This window comes from Diabrotica virgifera, chromosome 9 (assembly GCF_917563875.1).
Source record: "Diabrotica virgifera virgifera chromosome 9, PGI_DIABVI_V3a".
NCBI classification, from domain to species: domain Eukaryota; kingdom Metazoa; phylum Arthropoda; class Insecta; order Coleoptera; family Chrysomelidae; genus Diabrotica; species Diabrotica virgifera.
In genome coordinates this window covers 219,160,676-219,186,008 of record NC_065451.1, presented here as the reverse complement: position 1 = coordinate 219,186,008, position 25,333 = coordinate 219,160,676, and the positions used below count along the sequence as shown (strand labels likewise).

Below are 25,333 nucleotides of genomic sequence, written 5' to 3'. Positions count from 1 at the left end.
TGCTTCCAGCAAGTCACTAAATTGTCACATAGAGAAGATCCATAAAAAGTTAACATGCTTACTGATACGAAAGTTAAAAGCCTATAAAAGTTGCTGCTTGTTGTGCTAATGAACTGATGTGCAATATTACAAATTCAGAGTATCCCAATGTTTAATAGCGTGATAAGAATGACATAAACATTCCAAAATCTGATGAAAATGAGCAAGAAACATAATATCACCCAAAAATTAGAATCATGGATTGGGATGTCATAGACTGAAGACTGCTAACAGAATTACATATATAATTGTTCCTCTTTTACTGTTAGGTGTCAAGAGAGGTGCTCTTAGTGTTCGATAAATTTTCTCCATTCTTTCCTGTTCTTCGTCATTTGTGCTTCTTGCCAAGATTTGCCCTTATTTTGTAATATATCTGCTTTGTCGCTGTTCCACTCTTTTATTAGTTTGCATTCTCTGTTTTTCCCTATTTGTTTAGGTTCCCATACTCTTCACTTGCCTGTTACTGTCCCAACGTGAGGAGAAGGGTAAAAGATTTATTTATTTGACAAGGGTGATGAGGTAGTAAATAATTTTATTATTATATATAACAACATTAAAACAATTAATAGTTTATTTTAAATCTTTTTTTAATACTTGTAAAATGTCATTATACATATCTATTACATCTTTTCCATACATATAATCTAAATGGGATAATTCATATGTATGAAGGGCTTTCGGTGATTTAAGGCTGTCATAGAATCGATGTACATCCTAAAAATATCAAAATTTAATATAGTTTTTCTACGATCACTTATATGGCTCCTATACACAGAGTGGATTAACAGTCTGGAAACAACTAATTATATCTTTAATGAATGGTCCGAATTATACAAAATTAGGGATAGCTACACCTATTTTGCAATATGAAGATTTGAAATTTGATGTTTGTAACATTGCCAGATTTACCATTTGTCTGATATCATTAGTCACTTTGGATTTTTAAATACAACACTGTGTATATTGTACCTTTATTGAAATCTTCACTTCAATATCATTTCATCCTCATACAATACTTTCGATTTTATGTAGTTAGGAACATCTTAAATAGATATAACAAAAGCCGAGATAGGCCTAATTGTCTCAATCATTTTTTTGATTCAAATTATGTACAGCTAAATTTGAACATAATGATTAAAAATTTAGTACTACTACTACTAATCAAGTGTTCAAAATGTAATTTGTTGTTAATTTGACAGTATCCTAAATGATTCATCGATAATTTGCTGATTTAGTTTTATATTATAAATTTTACTTTTCAAGTGTCCCCCATAAAAATAATCTTTAGGATTCAAATCAGGTGAACGAAATGGCCGTTCATTACTATCCAATCCATGCATCTACTGGGAAATGCCTGTTCTAAATAACGCCAAACATTTACATTTAGACCTTTCCAGACGTTTGATCCACTCTATATATATTATATGATATATGTACAGTGGAACCTCGATAAGTCAGATTAATCAGGACCGTGGCCGATCTGGGTTATCGAAAATCCGGGTTATCCAGAGAATATGGTAAAAATTAATAAAATACATATAAATAATAAACAAATACACATTATAATTGCAAAAACATGAAATACATATGCACAGTACATCTAAATTATGTACAGTTGTATACAGTATTGTTTATTTCTTGGTAAAAAACTCAGTCAAAGTGAAAAAATGTTTGTTTTGTCTGATGAAAATCGGTCCGCGTTAGCCGGACTTCCGAGTTATCGGGGTTCCACTGTATTAAGAAAATAAAGAAAAGATTAACCTGAATTTCAGACAATATATCATGACTTCCTGCAAAAATTGTGATAGGAATCTTCATTTTGTCTATATCATATTTTGGAGGCATTGTTGAATTGTACTTTTTCATGTTAAGCTGATCACCATAGTCGAACTGTTGAAAAGTTCCATTGTTAAGAGCAATTTGTGCAAAATGCACTAAAGATTTGACGGATATTGCTACAGGGAAGAGTTTTACGATAAGTGGAACAACTTCCTGAAAAATATAAATTAAATAAACAAAAAATCTTAAAATAGCCAAACACTTATTTCTTTACTACATTCATTCATTAATTAAGCATTGCAATCCTTAGGGATTATATAGGGTGTCCCAAAAGTAGCGGAACGGTCGAATATTTCGCGAACTAAACATCAGATCGAAAAACTGAAAAATACGTGTTCAATCATTTTCAAAAATCTATCCAATGACACCAAACACCAATCCCCACTACACCCCCTGGAGGTGGGGTGGGGGGTAACTTTAAAATCTAAAATAGAAACCCCCAGTTTTTCTTGCAGATTTTAATTCGTTACGTAAAAGTAAGCAACTTTTATTCAAGATATTAGAAACGGTCTAATATCTCACGAAATACACTTCCAAATGAGAAACCAAAAAACAGATTTTTAATCTTTTTCGAAAACCTATCGAATAACACCAAACATGACCCTCCAACCCAACCCCTGGAGGTGGGGTGGGGGGTAACTTTAAAATCTTAAATCCCCCACTTTTTATCACAGATTCGGATTCGTCATAAAAAATTAAGCAACATTTATTCGAAACATTTTTTAAAATTCTGATGGCTGGCGCTAATAAATTGTATTTTTCCAATTAAAGCGCCTCTATTAACAATTCTAAAAAATATTTCAAATAAATGTTGCTTAATTTTTCACGACGGATCCGAATCTGTAATAAAAAGTGGGGGTTGCTATTTAAGATTTTAAAGTTACCCCCCACCCCACCTCCAGGAGGTGGGTTGGAGGGTCACGTTTGGTGTTATTCGAAAAGTTTTCGAAAGAGATTAAAAATTTGTTTTTTAGTTTCTCATTTGGAAGTGTATTTCGTGAGATATTAGACCGTTTCTATAATTTACCTATGGTATCAGGATAAATCGTTTTTCCCAGTTATAGCGCCATCTATCCACAGTTCGAAAAAATGTCTTGAATAAAAGTTGCATACTTTTACGTAACGAATTAAAATCTGCAAGAAAAACTAGGGGTTTCCATTTGAGATTTTAAAGTTACCCCCCACCCCACCTCCAGGGTGTGTAGTGGGGGTTGGTGTTTGGTGTCATTGGATTATTGATCACATATTTTTTAGTTTTTCGATCCGATGTTTAGTTCGCGAAATATTCAACCGTTCCACTACTTTTGGGACACCTTGTATATGTATATAACGCCATAGTGTTCAAAATCCTATTTTTGCGTGAGGTGGATACTCCTCTATGTCATTTTTATATCTTGCTGTGAGTCTTTGCTGCTATCGTGACTCTTTTCCATTTCTTCCTGTCCTTTCACTGAACTTTCCAGTCTTTAACACTCATTGCTCATATGTCTTCTTCCACATCAACAAGCCATATTCTTCTAGGTCTTCCTCTACATCAGTGGTGTCGTTAGTTATCCTTCTCAACATATCTGAGTATGGACATCTCTGTATATATGTCTTACTGTCTGTTGTTTACTACAGAGACAGCAAAGAATCGGCCAACGTGATATACACAAACAAGTAAGTAAATACAGTTATGGATTATCCATTTATTCTTGTTCAGAAAGTTCTTTCCCTTATTGCATGTTGGATAACATCCTAACACTGTAACTTTGCAAGCAACAAAACGACAAATAAACTTCATTTTAAAGAAAGTTATGACTTATTAAAAAAAAAAAGAATGTGTGTGTACTTTGTACGCACGTAAGAAGTTATACTTCTATTATATGATTATATGATTATAAACGAAATTAATATACTTTTTATTTATATTTTATTTAAATATTAAACTAATTCTCAAACATTTTTATTAAAACAGTGCCAAAAATTAAAATATTAAAAGAATAAAAGACACACAAGCACATTAAAAATGCCACAAATGATTTCTGAACATTAATTGTCGGAAATTTTTTTAACTAAATACGTATTTTCTGAAAATAAAATTATATAATAAATATACTTACAATCATAAAATGTATAAAAAAAATAAAAAAATAAAAGTTTCTATTGGGATTCTAACCAACTTATCAGCGCGGTTGGTATTGGCGTTGTATTGGGGTTCATTCGCATTAAACGCTTCGCCACGGAGACAATGTGTCATTATGTGCGAAGATCGACTAACTAAACGGATTAAACTTTTGACATTTTTGAATTATGTAAATCAAATTATTTTGATTTTGAATTGAAATGATTTAGAATTGAAAAAATACAACAAAACATAGAGTAAGAAAACAATATATTAGGTGAATATTGATAGAAATTTTGATGGTAATCAAATTATGTAAATAAAAGTATTACATACTATGTATTTTGGTAGGTTCAAATAGATGGTACCTATGATACATTTACAATTATTACGTACCTGTTGCTTTAAAAACTATTTAAAAGTCACTACAATTATAAACTTTTTTGTTTCTGTCCTCACAACAATAAAACTAATATATTATACATTTGTTTACCTTCATATTGAACAATTATTTATTATTGACAGATCATTTCAACACTCAATCAGAGCCCGTATAACGACTAATACCATACTGTCGGTGTGCGCATGCGCGCAGATCAATATAAATTCACCCTCAATCTCAATCGCGCCTAAAGAAGTATAACTTCAAAAAGTAAATTCCAATTATGTAAAAAATATAAGGTAAACTATAAGCTACTTACGGGCCTCACTTGTTCCATTACTATTCCACTAACCAAAGACATGGCAATTTGACAACCCACGATTAGGGGATAGTTCCTACAGAACGCTGTGGTGAATAGTCTTTGCACTTCTGACAGATTTCCTATAGCATATACTTTGAGTGAATCAAAGATTTCCTAAAATCATTTGTATGGTAATATATTTTTTATTGTTTTAATGGAATGGTCATCATATCGAAGAAACACCTAATGCAATAGCAGATCGAACTTATTGGAATCTATTCAATCCAAACTAAAAACCACCTACCATTGAACAAGCTGCATAAGCCATTAAAAAGCTTATGAATAATAAATCACCAGGAACTGATCAAAGGGCCTAGCCGGGTAAGATGGTGAAAAGTGCCCCCAACTCGATTTAAATTTCATATAGGCCACTTTTTAGCACATATAGAGGAACTCACTTTCAGAAATTTTTAGCCCCCTATGTGATCACGTGACCCCCCTAGAGCCTAATTAGGCTTTTTATGTTTTTATTTTTTATCTCAGCCGCATCAAGAGCTAGCTAAAAACTTTATTTAAAAAAGTTGTAGGTTTCAAAAAGATCTATAAAAATTTTTTTTATAATTTTTGGCGGGAAATTCGAATTTTTAGAACAATTTTAAACATTTAAAAACTCTGAAAAAAAAAACTAAGACATTCGTTTGTACGAAAATCAATTATAATGTGTATTCTTGCACAATCTTTCACCCTGAATTTTTTTAGATTTTTAAAATTGGTGAAACGTACTTTTAAAAATAAAAAAACGCATTTTTTCGGTTTTTTATTTTCGTTTTTTGATACAATTTTATACATATTTTTTAAAAAAGGCAACACCGTCACTAGAATAGGTAAAAAACTGAAAAATAATTGGGTTTGCTTAATAAAAATTTTTTGTAACGCCATCCATTTTCAAGATACAGGGCGTTGAAGAAAACAAAATTTTACACATTTTTTACGATTTTGCCGAAACTACTGGCACCATTGTGATAAAACTTGGCAGGTTTTAAGAGGTAGTTATTGTGCATGTTTTGACATACAATTAAGGATTTGATATTCATCATTGGCGCGCATAAGGGTAATGGTCTCAACTTTTTAAAGAATAAAGATAGTACGCCACTGACATATTTCAAATTAACAATCGTTTTTGAATTCCTCGTTCAATTTGTGACAAAGAATCTATCTTCTTATTTTTTCATACGACTCGCCATTTTTATTCAAAAAATAAAAAATCTTAACTCTTACAAAGTATTCGAACTTCTAGTAGTTTCTACATCTACATACATAAACTCGTACATCCATTATAAAAATTAATTCGAATACTTTGGAAGCGTTAAGATATTTTATTTTTTGCAGCAAAACGGCGCGTCCTATGAAAAAATGAGAAGATAGTTTTTTTATTGCAAATGGAACGAGGAATTCAAAAATGATTGTTAATTTGAAATATGTCAGTGGCGTACTATCTTTTTTTTTCTTTGAAAATTCGGACCATTACCCCTATGCGCGCCAATGATGAATATCAAATCCTTAATTGTATGTCAAAACATGCACAATAACTACCTCTTAAAACCCGCCAAGTTTTATTACAATGGTGCCAGCAGTTTCGGCAAAATCGTAAAAGATGTGTAAAATTTTGTTGTCTTCAACGCCCTGTATCTTGAAAATGGATGGCGTTACAAAAATTTTTTATTAAGCAAACCCCAATTATTTTTCAGTTTTTTACCTATTCTAGTGACGGTGTTGCCTTTTTTGAAAAACATGTATAAAATTGTATCAAAAAACGAAAAAAATGCGGTTTTTTATTTTTAAAGGTACGTTTCACCAATTTTAAAAATCTGAAAAATTCAGGGTGAAAGACTATGCAAAAATACACATTATAATTGATTTTCGTAAAAACGAGTGTCTTAGTTTTTTTTTCAGAGTTATTTAAAAGTTTAAAAATGTTCTAAAAATTCGAATTTTCCGCCAAAAATTATAAAAAAAAAATGTTTCATATAGATCTTTTTTAAACTTACAACTTTTTTAAATAAAGTTTTTGGCTAGCTCTTGATGCGGCTGAGATAAAAATAAAAACATAAAAAGACTAATTAGGCTCTAGGGGGGTCACGTGACCACCTATGGGGCTAAAAATTTCAGAAAGTGAGTTCCTCTATATGTGCTAAAAAGTGGCCTATATGGAATTTATATCGAGTTGGGGGCACTTTTCACCATCTTACCCGGCTAGGCCCTTTGCAGTGAGCACTAAAGGAATGGTGGTACGACCTGCTACAGGCACTGCATAAACTTTTACTTCTTGTCTGGCAAAATAAGACCATATCTTGTGAATGGTCGGAATCCGTGATATGCTCGTTACATAAAAAAGACGACCAGCTTTAGTGTGATAACTACAGAGGAGTCCTAAGTGGAGGTATAACCCTGTTAACAACAGTTTATAAAATACTTACTAGCAAATATTCTCTATATAAGGCTATAAGTTTACACAGTTGGCATCCAGGCCGGATTCACCCCAGAAAAATCAACAATTGACCACATTCATTCACTCAAACAGATCCTCGAGAAAACATTGAAACCCATAACCTACAGTGAGTCCGCGAATCTTTACCCGTGCGTCATCATTTAAAGCATAAGTCGAAAATTGAATATAAGTCGATAGTCTAAATAAGTCGATGATAAGTCGGAAATTGAAATTTACTAAACGCAAGGATGAAATATTTTGGGATCATTCGAGCGGGAAATATTCCGCAAAATACTTTAGGACATCGACGGCTAAGGGCAGTGGCGCAAAAGATATAGCTTCGAATTATAGGTACTAGCTCTTTAATGGATCAGACGTCGTAGGGTTCACTAAAACACAGCGACTTAGATGGGCTGGACACATATTACGAATACCTGACAACTCGATTGCTGAAAAGAGCTATATAAACACCTGTGGGAAGAAGAAGAAGAGGTTGCTCGCGAATTAGGTGATTAGATGGAGTTGAGACCGACTTAGGGATAAATTTCAGAAGATGGCAACAGGTCATCAGAAACCGAACAGAATGGCGACGAATCTAAGAGCAGGACAGCAGTACTACAAAGAACTGTCGAGCTAAAGAAGATGATGATGCTTACTTACTTTAATTACATAAGTATACGGTAACACTATTTTTAAAGCTACTGGAGGATGACTCAAGTTGATTACTGGTGCCAAAAATATTATTTGTTTTATATACTTCCTGGAATGTTCTGGCTTCTCTGTAGCATAAACTGTAAAAGCTGTGGTGCCCATAGAATGGCCAATGTAAGCGATGTCCTTTCTTTCAGTAAAGTTAGCGACGTATTCCACAATTGCTGTCACGTCATAGGTACCGATTTCGTGAACACTAAAAAATTATTAAATGAAAAATACATAAAAAACCGGTCAGTTTGCTGTTCAGTGGAAAACTGCACAAATAATTCTTATACTGGTAAAGGGGAATATACTGGCTGTATACCATAAATCACAAAAAATACTGGATCCTTTGTAAAAGGTATATTTAAAAGACCCTAATAAGGGTTACATCAAATTATCAAAACGTTTTCGGATTAACAAATAATCCATCATCAGTGTTAAAAGCCAATAGCATGCATGCGTGAGCCACCAAAACGTTATGGGTAAAAACCCTTTAAATGTTACAAAATCTTAAATGGTACTACATATTGTTAATAATAATAATGGATGTTGCAAATATTCCTGGATATTACCCAGGTCAACAAAGGACTCTAACCCACGTGGATGTAATGTGAAAGGGATGAACCTCACATATTGAGAGTTGAATGTAACTCTCAATATGAGAAGTCCACTAACATCGAAATGATGTTATGATGAAAGCTACAAACAATGAAGTACCAGCTAGTTCAAAAAACTATTGTAAGAAACTATGTGGACGGAACAAGAAATGGGAAAGCACAGAATAAGGACATAGTGAATAATAAAGATGATAACAGAAACAAAAATAAACTACAATTTAGGGGCAATATAAAGACAAACAAGGAAAAAGACACGGCGGAAGACCTACTCGAAGTGATGATAGATCAACAAAAAATAAAGCACACAAACATACAAATCCTAGGAAAGTAATAAATGACAGAGGCAGCATCAAGGACAATATCAAAAACAGACCAGAGAAAAACTGTTCCGGTTACTAAATAGAGGTTTCCTCAACAACAAAAAAATATCAACAAATACAAAAATGGCAACACACAAAATAATATGTAGGCCAACGTTAACATACGGAGCAGAAAAGTGGATTTGAAGCAGAAGACACCAGAGTAGAATACAAGCAGTCAGCAGAACGATAGGGGCAAGCACAGACAGACTCGGAAATAAAGAAATAAGAAACAGACTTAACATTAAACCCTTGGTTCACTTGGTTGACACAATAACAAGGAGCAAAATTAGCACGGTTCGGTCACTTAACACGGATGGACAGACAGGCAAGTGAAAAGAGTGTGAGAAGCTAAACCAATAGGGAAAAACAAAAGGAGCAAACCAATAAAAGAGTGGAACAGCAACATAGCAGATCCATTACAAAATAGGGGCTAATCTTGGCAAGAAGCAACGCTAAAGGCTAAGAACAGAACAGAATGGAGAACATTCATAAAAAGCTAGACGCATCTCCCTTTGAAACCTAATGTAGAAGAGGAACAATTATGTATGTACTTATATTTTCGTTTACTTACCTATAATTAAAGTATTCTTTTTGACTAATATTTTTATTTGAATGTTTTTTTGAGTAAGTAGTGCCTCTGAAATTTGGCATCCACAGATCATAACCATCGTTGACCAATTTGAAAGCTGTAAAATATTTCGAATATCTATCATTAGTGTTGAGAAAAAAAATAAATGGAAATGAGAAGCGGTCAACCATGATCTAATATTAAGGGGAGCCCAAGCGGGGATTTTGCAGCTACTCGAGTCCGTCAGATTATTACATGGGGAGAAACCTTGTTTCCTGAAAATGTACCTCTACCATATATTGGCTCCTAATGCAGGGAAGTTCGTTAAGGGGGGACCGGAAAAAAATCTATCCTTAGAAAAACTCGAAATCGTGAGATTAAGATAACGTAAGCTAAGTACATGTAAAACAGTGTATATTTAAAAAATCTGACGATTTGAGCGGGGCGTAAGGAAATGGGTGAGTCCCAAAGTTTCACAAAAAAAAAGCGAATATTTCGCTAAATGGATGTCAGATCGAAAAACTAAAAAATACTTACAAAAAATTTTTCAAAGATCTATCGAATGATACCAAACACGACTTCCACGGAGAGGAGTGGGGGGTAAATTTAATATTTTAAATACGAATCCCGCGATATTTCGCGAAATGAACATCGGATCGAAAAACTGAAAAATACACTTATTTAATATTTTTGAAAATTCTATCGAATGGCACCAAACACGATCCCCCGGAGGGGGTTGGGGGGTTACTTTAAAATCTTAAATGGGAGCCCCCATTTTTTATTGCAGATTTGGATTCATCATCATCATCATCATCAGCCTCTCTCAATCCACTGCTGGACATAGGCCTCACCTGTTTGTCTCCAAAGTGTTCTATCTTGTGCTTTTTGTATCCAGTTTTTTGTAGTCTTTCGTAAGTTGTCTTGCCATCGTATTGGTGGTCTTCCTCTGCTACGTTTATCGGCTCTTGGTCTCCATTCAACTAGTTTGCGAGTCCATCTTCCGTCCTTCATTCTGGCAACGTGTCCAGCCCATTTCCATTTTAAGTTACAGCTTCTTTCAATGACGTCTATGACTTTGGTCTTAGCTCGTAGATCTTCGTTTCTAATCCTGTCTCGCAGAGTGGCTCCTATCATTGATCGCTCCATTCTTCTCTGCGCTACTCTTAGTTTTTGTGCGTTTTTCTTTGTGAGCGATAATGTTTCTGCACCATAGGTCATCACCGGTAGCGCGCATTGGTCGAAAACTTTTTTCTTCATGTTAGGTGGAATGTCACTCTTAAAAATGTCCCTAAGAGCCCTAAGAGCTCCGTATGCTGCCCATCCTTGTATTATATATATCTTTGAGATTTGGATTTCTTACGTAAAAATAAGTCACTTTTATTCGAGATATTTTTCGAATTATGGATAGGGTGCTATAATCTAAAAAAAACGATATTGTTGGAAATGGAAAATTAAATTGGACAAGTCCCCACTAAAATGGAAAACTTTACTTAACTTATTTTGGCTTTAGAACCTACTCTTCACAACCCAATAGGCCCCCAAAGCGCTCGAGTGACTGCACATTTAGCATACTTCCCTCTCCTACCATTAACTGATTGATCAGTGGAAAAAACGTACTTAATTTAGAAATCAGAAAATCGTATTAGCTTGGAAGTTAAAACAAACAATAGAAATGACAAATAAGGAAATAACAACTGTACAAATAAAACAAATGAAATGGGGGAATGTTAAAAACTAAAATGAAGATATATAAAATAAGCAAACTGGAGCAAAGGAAACGAAAGCTTTAATTCGATTAGATCTATCAACAATTGAACGAACGGAGCCAATAAATACCAGTGGTTACCAAAATGACAAAAGAGAGTAAGTTGCTCAAGCACAAAATATTGGAGATTAAAACAGAAACTCAAAAACTAAAATTATAAGGAATGAAAAGTATAAATGAAGTAAACAAGAAGATCTAACAAAGAATAATATTTTATTAAAAATACAAATAAATGCACAAAGCATTTTATCAAAAGAAGATGCAGAAAAACTGGTAGAAACAAGAGTAGGTACCAATGAAACGCGAGAAAAAAGGGAAAAAGGTTAAAATCCAGACGTATATTATAGTATACCATACCTAATGAACTGTTCCCAGATATAAACCATGATCTACTGTCGACGAAAATTCCATGTTGCAATATGACTGGTTCCTGGGAAGATTTAATATCTTTGATCTTGGGTTTCATTCGAAAAATTGTCAAGATGTATCCATCCTGTGTAGTAACTCGATGTTCTTCTAAATGAAATCCATGTCGAATGGCAATTTCACTCTGAAAAAAAGTAATTATGATGTGAAACGAATGATGTTGAAATCACAGATAAGGTAGGGGAAATATGGAGAGAGCGATCTCGGGTCTAGTATAACTAACGATACCCGTGTTGAGCTGCCCCCCCCCCCCACTTGCAAAAATTAAAAAACAAATAGCCCTGATTTATGAGCTATTTATGAGCTCTCATATTCCGCAAACTAAAAATTTTGAGCTCGTTCCACTGAGCAGGAATTTAATACCCTAGTGGGGGGGGGGGGCTGAGTCAGCTACTTAAAAACTCACTACTTAAAAATAGGAATATTGAATCGGTTTTTGCGGCAGAATTACGAGCTATTTATGAGCTCTTGAAATTATATAGTTTCGATTTTTGAGCTCATCCCCTTCACCCCCAAACAACCCTTTAATTGATTTAACTTAAGAGAAAGATGCTGAGAAAACTTAAAATATATCGTATTGCGGATATAATTCATATAGCTTATATACTCTAAGAATAAACTATTAAATCAAGAGCATTTCGATTATTGAGCTACAACCCCTTCGCAAGAAAACCACCCTATCTTCCCGGCTTAAGAGAAAGTTGTACTTAAAATGCATTAAACTAATTATTTGGCGACTACATATCATTTAATAATTTATAAGCTTCCAAATTACGCGCATTTAGATCAGCAGATTGCAATTTATTTTGTATAGTGCAGTCACTGAAGGTAAAAATCAACGATTACCTTCAATTTCGGTGAACCTTCATCGATTTTCATGAAAATTGGTCAGTAGTTAGAGGATACGTCAAGAAACAAAGGTGACATGGTACCACCTTGCGCCTTTACCCTGAGGGTGGATACCGCCCCTTCTCGGGGGTGAAAATTATTTTATAAAAAATAAATGCACAAATCAATAAAAGAACAAATTAAAAGCAAAATTTATTATATAAAGTTAATAAAATAAGTCAATACTTTTTAAGTTATTAAAGATCAAAGATTTTAATTATTTGTGAAAAAAATGCATGTTTTGAAAAGGTTTTTTGTAAATCACTGAAAAACTTTGTTTTTACAAAAAAGTTAATAGTAGTTTAATTCGTATAGCTTATATTCTAAGAATAAACTCTTAAATCACGCGTCTTTCGATTATAGAGCTACAACCCCTTCGCAAGAAAACGACCCCATATTCCCGGCTTAAGAGAGAGTTGTTCTTAAAATAATTTAAATTAATTATTTGGCGACTACATATCGTTTAATAATTTATGAGCTTGCAAAATATACGCATCTCAATTATTGAATTGCCATTTTCTTTCTATAGTGCAGTCACTGAAGGTAAAAATCAACTAGTACCTTCGATTTCGGTAAATCTCCATTTATTTTCACGAATTGACAATAACAACTTGGGGTTTTAGCCTGGGGTATATGTCACCCCTTCTCGGGAGTGAAAATTACTTTATTAAAAATAACCCCGCAAATCGAGAGAGGGACAAATTGTAAGCAAAATTTGTTATATAATGTGATTAAAATAAATCAATACTTTTTGAGTTATTAAAGATCAAATATTTTAATTTTTGGAAAGAAAATGCATGCTTTAGAGCGATATTTCATAAATGACTCAAAAACTGTAAGTTTTTACAAAAAAGTTTTCATCACTAAAATTGAAGCTAATAAAAAATATAATAAATTGCTTACTTGAAAAACCCTTTAATGTTAATTTAAAGTAAGTTATTGGTAATTAAATGTATATTTTTTTCCGCGACTGTTAAAATCTAAGGGTTCAAGCTTAAATAACGGGAAAGAGATGCATTTTATAACACTTAGGTACTAAATACTTGTCAAAGTACTTAGAAATACCTATGAAAAATAAGATGCAGAAAAAGTTGATAGTATCAAAATCCGCTCACCAATTTTCGTGAAAATGAATGGAGATTTACCGAAATCGAAGGTACTAGTTGATTTTTACCTTTAGTGACTGCACTATAGAAAGAAAATGGCAATTCAATAATTGAGATGCGTATATTTTGCAAGCTCATAAATTATTAAACGATATGTAGTCGCCAAATAATTAATTTAAATTATTTTAAGAACAACTCTCTCTTAACCGGGAATATGGGGTCGTTTTCTTGCGAAGGGGTTGTAGCTCTATAATCGAAAGACGCGTGATTTAAGAGTTTATTCTTAGAATATAAGCTATACGAATTAAACTACTATTAACTTTTTTGTAAAAACTTAAAGTTTTTCAGTGATTTACAAAAAACCTTTTCAAAACATGCAAATTTTTCACAAATAATTAAAATCTTTGATCTTTAATAACTTAAAAAGTATTGACTCATTTTATTAACTTTATATAATAAATTTTGCTTTTAATTTGTTCTTTTATTGATTTGTGCATTTATTTTTTATAAAATAATTTTCACCCCCGAGAAGGGGCGGTATACACCCTCAGGGTAAAGGCGCAAGTTGGTACCATGTCACCTTTGTTTCTTGACGTATCCTCTAACCACTGACCAATTTTCGTGAAAATCGATGAAGGTTCACCGAAATTGAAGGTAATCGTTGATTTTTACCTTCAGTGACTGCACTATACAAAATAAATTGCAATTTACTGATCTAAATGCGCGTAATTTGGAAGCTTATAAATTATTAAATGATATGTAGTCGCCAAATAATTAGTTTAACGCATTTTAAATACAACTTTCTCTTAAGCCGGGAAGATAGGGTGGTTTTCTGGCGAAGGGGTTGTAGGTCAATAATCGAAATGCTCTTGATTTAATAGTTTATTCTTAGAGTATATAAGCTATAGGAATTATATTCGCAATACGATATATTTTAAGTTTTCTCAGCATCTTTCTCTTAAGTTAAATCAATTAAAGGGTTGTTTGGGGGTGAAGGGGATGAGCTCAAAAATCGAAGCTATATAATTTCAAGAGCTCATAAATAGCTCGTAATTCTGCCGCAAAAACCGATTCAATATTCCTATTTTTAAGTAGTGGGGGGGATGACTCAGCCCCCCTCCCCACTAGGGTATTAAATTCCTGCTCAGTGGAACGAGCTCAAAATTTTTAGTTTGCGGAATATGAGAGCTCATAAATAGCTCATAAATCAGGGCTATTTGTTTTTTAATTTTTGCAAGTGGGGGGGCCAGCTCAACACGGGTACTAACGATGGTAATTGTAAAGCAGAAGTTCGGAGACGTATTGGTATGGCAAAAAATGCGATGAGTCGCCTAACTAAAGTTTGAAAAGACAGATCTATCTCTCAAAATATCAAGATGAGACTGGTGAATGCCCTTGTATTCTCAATATTTCTATACGGAGCAGAGACTTGGACTCTTCGCGCATGCGAGCGCCAAAAAATTGATGCCTTTGAGATGTGGTGCTAGAGAAGAATGCTACGCATACCTTGGATAGCTCATAAGACAAACGTTTCCATTCTAAACCAACTCAATATTAAAAAAAGGCTATCCACAATATGTCTGCAACGAATTCTGCAATTCGTTGGTCACGTGGTTCGCAGAGGTGACGACAGTTTAGAGAGATTAATTGTTTCTGGAAACGTTCCAGGGAGAAGATCAAGAGGACGATCACCAACTAGATGGTCTGACCAAATAAAGCATTCAGCTGGAAACTCATTCTGCGAAGCTCTTAGAGCAGCTGAAGATAGAGACCAATGGAGAAACATTGTTAGGAATATTGGAAGAAATCACGATACTCAGTAATGGGGAAACGACAAGAGAGAGAAAGATTAAAATGAAAATGAACTTAAAGAAAACAAAATTCATTATCATTACTCATTACAAAACATCGAAAAGAAAATCAGGCACTCCATATTAATAATATCCAGATATTAAGAGTAGACAATAGGTACAAATATCTAGGAACATTGGTTAGTCATAACTCAGAACAAACACAAGAGATTAAAAGTCGTATAGAAATAGCAAGGACAAAATTTGTGAAAATGAAACAACTAATATGTAGTAGCGACCTACGAATGGATCTAAGGATAAGGTTGTTGCGCTGCTATGTGCTTACAAATTTGCTCTACGGATGTAAGGACGGACTGGACATTGAAGCAATTAGAGATTAAGGCCGTCCGCACATGGAGCGACGCTCGAAGTAATCGACTCGATTTCAATCGCGTAGACCTCTCCCCGTCACTTAATTTCCTTCGTTGTGGCATTGAGCTCCGTACACGGAGCGTTTAGGATTGCAAATCTCCTCGTCTTGTACGACTCTCGTTCCATGCGATCTGAAGCGCACGAGAAAGTTCGAGTGAGATGCACGTTTACAGTCATTATTTTATTTGTTTGCTTCGTTTTTGTTGATTTGTGTCCTAAATTAAATTTTAGTCTTTTTAAAGATTGGTGAATGTTATGTTCGTTGATTGTAGTACTATTAGCTTTGTGGAAATATATTGTTTGTAATTTAAAATTCTGAAACCATTGAACTTCTGTTTCTAGGTGTTTATTATAAAATTTGTTGAGGAAGTAGAAAAATACCCTCAACTGTATAATGCAACTGTATAAAAATATAATAATACCTTACTTTTCACAGATCGAAATAGTCGTTTTGGTTACTATATAAAAATGCATTAATTTATAAAAACAGAATCGACTAGTGTGCGGAGGGCAATCGCTTGTGTCGCAGGGTTCGTACAAGACGAGCAAGACGCGCGAACTTCGAGACGTGTCTTCAATCGACCCATGTGCGGACGGCCTAAGAAATTGGAAGCTTTTGAACGTTGGTGTTATCGAAGAATGCGACGAATTGAGATACGAATTAGCATTATAGAAGTTCTTGACAGGTTTAATAAGAGGGAAGAAATTGTACAGACAATTAAGATACGCAAGCTTGAATATTTCGGTCATATAGTAAGAGGACCTCGTTACAGTCTGCTGCGTTTGATTATGGAGAGCAAAATAAAAGGTAAAAGAGATGTAGTAAGAAGACGAACCTCCTGATTACGAAATCTAAGGAAATGATTTAGTATGACCTCTAACCAAGTATTTAGAGATACTGTAAGTAAAATAAGAAAAGTTTGAGGATAAAGAGACTTGGTGGTGGTCAAACGAAGTACAAGGAAAAATAAAAGAGAAGAGAAAATTATATAAAAAGTGGGAAGAAACCAGATCTGACACAGATCTTCAAAACTATATGGTGGCGAAAAAGGAAGCGAAAGTAGCAGTAGCAAAAGCCAAAGCAGAAGCGTATTCAAACCTATACGATCAACTTGATACCAGGGAAGGCGAAACGAAGATATATAAAATAGCCAAACAGAGAGCAAAGAAAGCAAAAGATTTTAATCAGATTAGATGTATCCGAGATGAAAATAATAAAATACTAGTTCACGAAAGGGATGTCAAAAAGAGATGGAGAAAGTACTTTGACAGCTTATTAAATGATGAATTTGACAGACAACCTGTATAGTCAACGGAGACAGTAGCAGCAATCGTCACCAAAATAACCAACGAGGAAGTGGCTCAAGCGCTTCAAAAAACAAAGAAAGGAAAAGCGGTAGGACCAGATGATATTCCTGGGGAAGTATGGAGAGCATTGGGAGAGACAGGAACAAGGTGGCTAGCAGGTCTATTTAATAGAATTATGGAAGTCAGACAAATGCCAGACGAATGGAGAAGCAGTATACTGGTACCTGTTTACAAAAACAAGGGAGATATACAACTATGTACAAACTACAGGGCTATAAAACTGCTTAGCCACACCATGAAAATATGGGAAAGAGTAATTGATAGACGGATACGTGAAGAGACCGAAATATCCGAGAATCAATTTGGCTTTATGCAGAGTAGATCAACAACAGATGCAATTTTCATTATAAGGCAGTTGATGGAAAAATACAGGAGTAAAGAAACAAACGCTCATATGGTATCCATTGATCTTGAGAAAGCATATGATAGAGTTCCTCGAGAGATTCTGTGGTGGGCACTCAATAAGAAAGGAGTCCCTGGTGAATATGTAAAGATTGTGAGGGATATGTATGAGGGAGTAACGACTAGTGTTAGGACAGGTGTGGGAGAGACTGATAAATTTCATGTGAAAGTAGGATTGCACCAAGGCTCTGTGCTTAGTAAGTATTTATTCTCATTAGTTTTGGACCAGATAACAGCGAAACTACAGGGTAACATTCCATGGTGCTTAATGTATGCTGATGATGTCGTGTTAGTAGGAAATAGTGAAAGAGATTTAGAACAAAAACTGGAACAGTGGAGACAAGCTCTGGAGGAAAAAGGTTTAAAACTTAGTAGGACAAAAACAGAGTATGTATTTGGAATGTTCATTTAAAGATGGAGCTACTACAAATAAAATGGCATCTTTGGATGGTGAAATGATTGTGAAAAGCAATAGTTTTAAGTACCTAGGATCGGTATTACAGAGTAATGGAGAAATAGATGGAGATGCATGCAGTAGAATTAGGGGTGGGTGGATGAAGTGGAAAGAAGCGAGTGGTGTGTTGTGTGACAGAAAAATTCCAATGAAGCTGAAGGGAAAATTCTATAAAACAGCCATAAGACCGGCTATGATGTACGGAACTGAATGTTGGGCAGTGAAAAAGAAAGAGGAACAACTAATGCATGTGGCGGAAATGAGAATGCTTAGATGGATGAGTGGAGTGACAAAGAAGGATAATATTAGAAATGAGTATATTAGGGGAAGTCTAGGTGTGGCACCAATTGATGCCAAAATGAGAGAGCATATGTTAAGATGGTTTGGTCATGTTTAACGTCGAGACGTTAATCACCTAATACGAAGAATGGCTGAAGTGCAGATTCCTGGAAGGAGTAGGAGAGGAAGACCAAAGAAGACCTGGGTGGAGACGATTAGGCAGGACATGTTGGTAAAAGGGATTAATATTGATATGACCCAAGATAGAATTGTGTGGAGAAATGCAATTAGGGAAGCCGACCCCGCATAGAGATAAGGTAAAGAGAATGATGATGTAAGTAAAATAAGAATTGTCATGTTGATATCCAACCTTCGATAGAGACGATAGAAGAGGGAACCTTAAGAAGACTTTAAAAGGAAAAAAACTAAATACTCACCGGAGCAGAATTTAGATCAGGATTGTAAAAACATTTCTTACTCTTATTCATGCTCTGAGCATCGTAAGCTCTAAAATCAGTGCACACATTTTTTACATTCTTAGTCCTAGAAATCAATGCTTCTGTGGTACTAACATAAAATAAACACAACAAAAAAACACTTAACAACATATTAAAAGTTAATTTTTCTATAAGCTGTCGTGTTAACATTCAATATGTACGTGTAGATAAGAATTTCTTGTATGTATCACGTATTGTCGAAAATATCAGTCACATTAAAATATTTTATTATTTATCCATTTAAATAAAAAGCAATTTTTTATAGCATACCTATTATCATAAATAATTTGATGATGTTCATTTCCCGAGTCGTTTGTTAAATAAATGATTTGTTTATAAACCAAAATTCTCATATTATTATTTTTTAACTTAATTAACTTTGTTAGGTTTATTCATTGTTAAATTGTTTTTAAACGTAAAATTCCTTTGTCGAAACGAATCGAAAAAATGACATTGCAGAAGAATTGTGAACCGGAAAACAATCTACCTTGAAGTGGCCCCGGACGGACAATATTATATATTGTCAAAATACAAAGTTGCTGTTTTTATTTGTCCTTTCCATTGTAATCTATTTACTTACTTATTTCCTGTTACTCCGTGAAGGATCATAGGGCATCCACGAAGCTTCTCCATTGGACTCTGTCTCTGGCCATAGCTGCTACCTCTCCCCAGCTCTTTCTCATACCTTTGTAGTCAGCTTCAATTGTTCTTCTCCAGGTCGTTGCGGGTCGTCCTTGCTTTCTTCGTCCTGCTACTGTCCATTTTAGAGCTTTCTTTGTTATATCTGAGTTGTCCTTCCTCAGGGTGTGTCCCAGCCAATTCCATTTTTTCCTTTTAATTGCAATTTCAATTGGCTCTTGTTTGGTTTTCTTCCAGAGTTCTTGATTTGTTATAATGTTGGGCCAATATACTTTCAAAATTTTTCGGAGGCACCTGTTTACAAATACTTGGAGTTTTTTGACAGTTCCGTCTGTTATTGCCCAGGTCTCGCATCCATACAGTAATACTGTTTTAACATTACTATTAAACAGTCTTATTTTGGTGTTTTGACTAATTTGTGTTGACCTCCATATGTTTGAGAGTGTTCCAAATACTTGTTGTGCTTTTCTAAGTCGATGTTTAATGTCCGCCTCGATTCCACCATGTACGCCAAGTATACTTCCTAGGTAGCAAAATTCTTGTACCTGTTTTACTTCTTCTTTACTGATATATAATTTTTCCTGTCGGAGTTGGCCTATTCTCATCTCAAATGTCTTATTGACATTTATTCGGAGACCAATTTCTGCCGCCTCTTTCTCCAGTTTACTTAGCATGTTCTGCATATCATCTATTGTACGGGATACCAGACATATATCATCTGCATATTCCATATCAGCCAGTTTCTTACCATCTAAGTAGTTCCAAGGCATTCCGTTTTTTCTGTCTATGGTTTTTTTGTAAAATGTAGTTGAGACATATATTGAAGAGTAGACGTGAGAGTATACAGCCTTGCTTTACCCCCTTCTCTATTTCTATTTTGTCCGTCATTTGACCCTTATGTAATACCTGGAATGTTGTTCGGTTATACATCATTTGTATTATTCTAATGATCTTAGGTGGAATTTTCGCGTGGCTTAAAATGTTCCAAAGAGCTTTGTGTTTTATACTATCAAACGCTTTGGCAAAGTCTACAAACGTCATTATCAGTGCTGCATTCTTTTCTTTAATTTCTTCTATGATGATACGTGATGTAGCAATCTGGTCAATACAGGATCTTCCCCTTCTAAAACCCGCTTGTTCATTGCGAAGATTTTTATCGATTTCGACGTTAATTCTTTGATGTACAATATAGGCTAGTATTTTATTTATAGAACACAATAGTGTTACTCCTCTCCAGTTTTCGCATAGCTGCGCGTCACCTTTTTTTGGGAGATTTATTATGATTCCATTATTCCACTCTGTAGGTACGTGTTCTTCATTCCATATCTCTATCAGCAATGGTGCCAGTAACTCCACTGTTCCCTCAATGTCAGCTTTCCACAATTCGGATGGGATACCGTCAATTCCTGCTGCTTTGTTATTCCTCAGGTGACGGATTGCTTCACCTAATTCTTTCTTTGTTGGGCTCTCTGCATTTATTTTTAAACAGTTTTCAATTGGTCCTGCTGCATGGTCTTCTTGCGCAAACGGTTCGTTTTCTTGCTCTGCTATGAGTTCTTGGTAATACTCTTGCCATCTATGGGTCTGTTCTTCTGTCGTTGTGAGAACTTGCCCTCTTTTGTCTTTTAGTGGTTTGTTATTGTTTGTGTTCCTGTTTGCCAAACGCTTGGTGTTTCTATATAATTCTCTTTGGTTATTTGTTGCTGCTGCTTCTTCTGCTGCTCGAGCCATTCCCTCAGCCCATTTTCTCTTGTCTCCTCTAGCACTCTTTTTTACCTGTTTATTTGCAGCTTCATATTCTTGGGCTATTTTAATTTTGTCGTCACTTCTTTGTGCTCTATTTAATGTGGCTTTGAGGTCCTTTCTTTTTCTAATAAGTTGCCAGGTATTCTCACTTATCTACTCTTTCCGTTCTTCTTCTTGATATCCTAAGATTTCCTGAGCATTTTGATGTACGGCAAGTTTAATCGATTCCCATTTCTCTTCTACACTTATCTGCATATGGTTTATAGTTTCTGCATTCAGTTTTATTCTATTACTCCATTCGTTATGAGTTTCGCTATCATTCAATTGTTGTATGTTGTATTTCTTGCGTCTGTTGAGTTGTTTATTGCTGTTTTCGCCCTTATTTTTACTTTTATTTCCCCCAATAGTAGGTGGTGGTCACTCCCTACATCTGCTGATCGCTTATTCCTTACATCCAGTAGACTGCTTCTCCATTTGTTACTAATCAGAAGGTGGTCTATTTGATTTTCTGTTTTCTTATCAGGTGATACCCAGGTTATCTTGTGACACTTGTAATCTATTACGTATTCTTTTTCTCTTTCTATTTGGTTTCCATTTCTAAGTTTTCAGCGGTATTCTTGTCTCGTCCATCCTTCGGATATGTCCATACCAGAGTAATTTCGTTTTTATTTCATTTCGTCATTTCTTTAATTCGTTTATTTCGCACTTTGTTCATTAGTGTTATTCTGCAGTTTCCTTTCCAAAACATTATTTTCATTGCATTCATTCTGTCCATTCTTTTATTTGTCACCTACATATCTGAGCCATTCAGGGAGCACCTTTCCACTATTATTTTAAAGCGTTAAAGTAAAAGTGTAATTGTCGTGTTATTGTCTTTTTTATATATACCTATGTAGGTGTACGACTTATGACTTTATTCAATGGAGGATCTGTAATGGTTTACAGAGGAGTATCTCTTAGAGCGCGAACAGACCTTGTTGCTTTACGGAGAAGTGTCTTAATTGTCTAATCATACAGTACCCTTTGTTCCTTACATAGGAAATAATTTTCTTTTAATGTAGACAAGTCGAAACCGGCGGGTCCGTTGGGAAAAATATTCCCATGAGATTTTTTTGCATAATCACATTCGTGAGACATCCCAGAATATGGTTCAAGAAGTCGCCCACGTGAATAGTGGTTCAATTTTTTTAACAATTTTTTTAATCAAATTGCAAAAATCAATATTTTTGGCTCGGACATTTTTTTTGTAGGTTTTTTGGACCATTCTGGATAAAAAAGTCTGTTATAATTTTTCTCTCAAGTTGATTGTTTTTGAGTTATAAGCAATGTAAAATTGAAAAAAACGAAAAATGGCGATTTTCAAGGCTTAATAACTCGGTTAAAAGTTATTATTATGAAAGTCAGAAAGTGACTAAATCAAATTTTAATGCCCCCCTACAAGATCCTGAAGAAATTTTTGTCAATATTTTATTACTAAGCTGTTATTTTTAAGTAATAATAATGAGCGCCATGCACGAGGTAGGCGGCCGTAATGTGAGTGAAAGTAAGATGCACAATTGGACTGCCGGAGTGGCATCTCTCTCGCACTCAGCATTTACGGACGGCTACCACGTGCATGGCGCTCAATATTATTACTTAAAAATAACAGCTTAGTAATAAAATAATATAACAGACCTTTTTTATCCAGAATGGTCCAAAAAACCTATAAAAAATTGTCCATATTGATTTTTGCAATTTTATTTAAAAAAATTGTTAAAAAAAATTTGGCCCACTTTTCCCGTGGGCGACTTCTTGAACCTTATTCTGGGATGTCTCACGAATGTAATTATGCAAAAAAATCTCATGGGAATATTTTTCCCAACGAACCCGCCGTTTTCGCCTTATCTAATGCATGATAATGCACGACCATATGTTGCCTGTGTGGTCCATGATTATTTGGACGACGTTTGTCGTTTGTATACACACCATGAACTGGCCACCATGCAGCTCTGATCTAAATCCCATAGAGAATTTCTTTTTCCGTTACATAAGCAATTTTGTATTTAAGTACGAATAATATTTGGACAAAGAATTACTAGATAGGTACGTTTGTGTTCGCTTAATATTGGAAAACATTAAATGCAAACTGTTGGCAGATGAATAATTAACATCTCAAAGTATTGCAAAGCTGCTCAGACAGCAGAATTGGCTAAAGAATCTGGAGCAAATAGTGCCAGAAACGCCAGTTAGGTATAATAAGACTAATAATAAGCCAAAAGTGATGGGTTACATTAATTAATTAATCATTCATTCAATTTTAAATGGGGTAAACTTGAAGAAGTTTGCGATAAATGTAATCGTCAGCAAGCCAAAGATAAATGTCCTGCCGAAAGTTGGAGATGTTTCTCGTGTCAGAGATTTGACCCTGTTAGATATGTGTGTCCAATGTTCAAATTATCCAACATTACTGAACAAAATCAAGATAAAAATATAGTTTCTAGTGTATATAGTACAGATCAGTTTGAAAAGATAAGTACATAAATAATGATCTATATGTATGAAACAGGAGTACAGGAAACATACGCAGAGTTAAAAACACAAACAAAAATGCTAAGTCAGGACATTAACACAGAAAAAATAAAAATAATGACTCAGACGAGAAGAAATATAGTCCCACAAAACATTATACATGAAGATGATATTGAAACGGTTGGAAAGTTACATACCTGGGAGTAGAAATATATGCCGACGGATCAGAAGACGGAGAAATACGGAAGAGAATAACGCAGGCAAACAGAGCTTATTTTGCCCTCTCCCATATATTTCGGTCTAAAAGTGTCCACCGAAATGCAAAGATGAGAATCTATAAAACTTTAATTCGACCAATAACATGTTATGGCAGTGAAGAGTGGTTCCTGAAAAAAACATCCAAAAACAAACTCAACACATTCGAAAGGAAAGTACTGAGAAGAATACTAGGACCTGTGAAGGAAAACGGAATCTTCAGAAGTCGATACAACAACGAACTTTATCAACTTTATAAGGAAGCAACCCTGTCAGACTTCATTAGAATACAAAGATTGCAATGGGCCGGACATGTGATAAGAATGGGAGAGGATAGGCTACCAAAAAGAGCACTGAATGCTAGAATGCAGGGAAAGAGACCGGTTGGAAAGCCAAAAAAGCGCTGGGAAGACACAGTAAACAGCGACGCACAAGCCCTTTTAGGAGTCCGTGTATGGAGGAGAGCAGCCACAGACAAACAAGGGTGGAGGCAAAAAATAAAGGAGGCCAAGGTTCAGTTTGGGCTATAGTGCCGTAGAAGAAGAAAATGATGTATGTAACCATCATACTGTATGTAAACATAAAAAAACTTTATTTTGAATTAAAAGCGTTTGTTTCTAACAAATATCAGTGTTGCAAAACAGAATGAAATTAACTGTAAAAAAAAATACACTAAAAATCTATAGGTGATTCAGTACATACGAGATATTATATTACGTATGAATGAGTTGAAAAAGTATCCTTCTTGATGTAATCGTATTATTATCAATAAAAGATGAACTTGAGTACACAAGGTTACAATTTTTTAGATCTATTGTATATATGACAAAGTTGTGGATAATGTGAAATATTAAATACATGTTTTGAAAATACATACCATTATTATTTCCAAACAATAAATTATACAAATCACTAAAACAACGTTTAATCCAATATGTTTTACTTTTTTTTAGACGGAGAAGATAAGAAAATATTTCGATAAAATCTAACAGGAAGTGATCTGATTTTTATATTATGTATTGATAGTACGGGATCCGAATCTACAAGATCGAAACTTATCTTGAACGTATGTTTTTTCACCCCCGAGAGGGATGGCTTTCACCCCCCAAGTAAAAGCAACCGTGGATTTAAGCAGGGGCGGCTCGTGATAGTACAAGATGGTGAGGCACACTACACTTGAGGAATATTATTATTATTATTATTAGCTTCTCTTTATTGATCCGAAGGTCGATTTTGTAACGTCATAACATGAGGCCGTCTACAGAACATTGCCGTATTTATTTTAACGCTTGCAAATGATATTAAATAACTATTTTATTGGCAAAAGAATAGCAACGAAAGCCGGATACCATTTTACGTGCCAGGCTGGTATTTAGAGAGAG

At 34.6% G+C, this 25,333-nt stretch overlaps 1 protein-coding gene across 2 annotated transcripts; it reads right to left on the bottom strand.

Moving 5' to 3' along the window:
- Positions 1-592: 592 nt before the first annotated feature.
- On the bottom strand, positions 593-25,095 carry LOC126892043 (lipase member N-like). Of its 2 annotated transcripts, none has more exons than XM_050661470.1 (7): positions 24,829-25,095; positions 11,519-11,711; positions 9,400-9,514; positions 7,814-8,060; positions 4,684-4,839; positions 1,801-2,031; positions 593-753 (listed from the first exon to the last, which is right to left on the bottom strand). In XM_050661470.1, the coding sequence occupies exons 1-7, from the start codon at positions 24,829-24,831 to the stop codon at positions 610-612; spliced, it is 1,089 nt and encodes a 362-aa protein (XP_050517427.1). In that variant the 5' UTR covers positions 24,832-25,095; the 3' UTR covers positions 593-609. The 2 variants fall into 2 exon arrangements, with proteins under 2 accessions (XP_050517427.1, XP_050517426.1); XM_050661469.1 differs by lacking the exon at positions 24,829-25,095 and adding an exon at positions 18,744-19,021.
- Between the last annotated feature and the right edge of the window lie 238 nt (positions 25,096-25,333).

What these genes read in the sequence shown, in the direction of transcription:
- LOC126892043 (XM_050661469.1), bottom strand. Translation starts at nt 18,953, where the DNA reads ATGTTAACACGACAGCTTATAGAAAAATTAACTTTTAATATGTTGTTA. An exon ending in AAAGAATACTTTAATTATAG is followed by an intron (nt 8,061 to 9,399) that starts GTAAGTAAACGA and finishes ATAATTTTTTAG; the next exon opens with TGTTCACGAAATCGGTACCT. An exon ending in TAATGGAACAAGTGAGGCCC is followed by an intron (nt 2,032 to 4,683) that starts GTAAGTAGCTTA and finishes TATATTTTTCAG; the next exon opens with GAAGTTGTTCCACTTATCGT.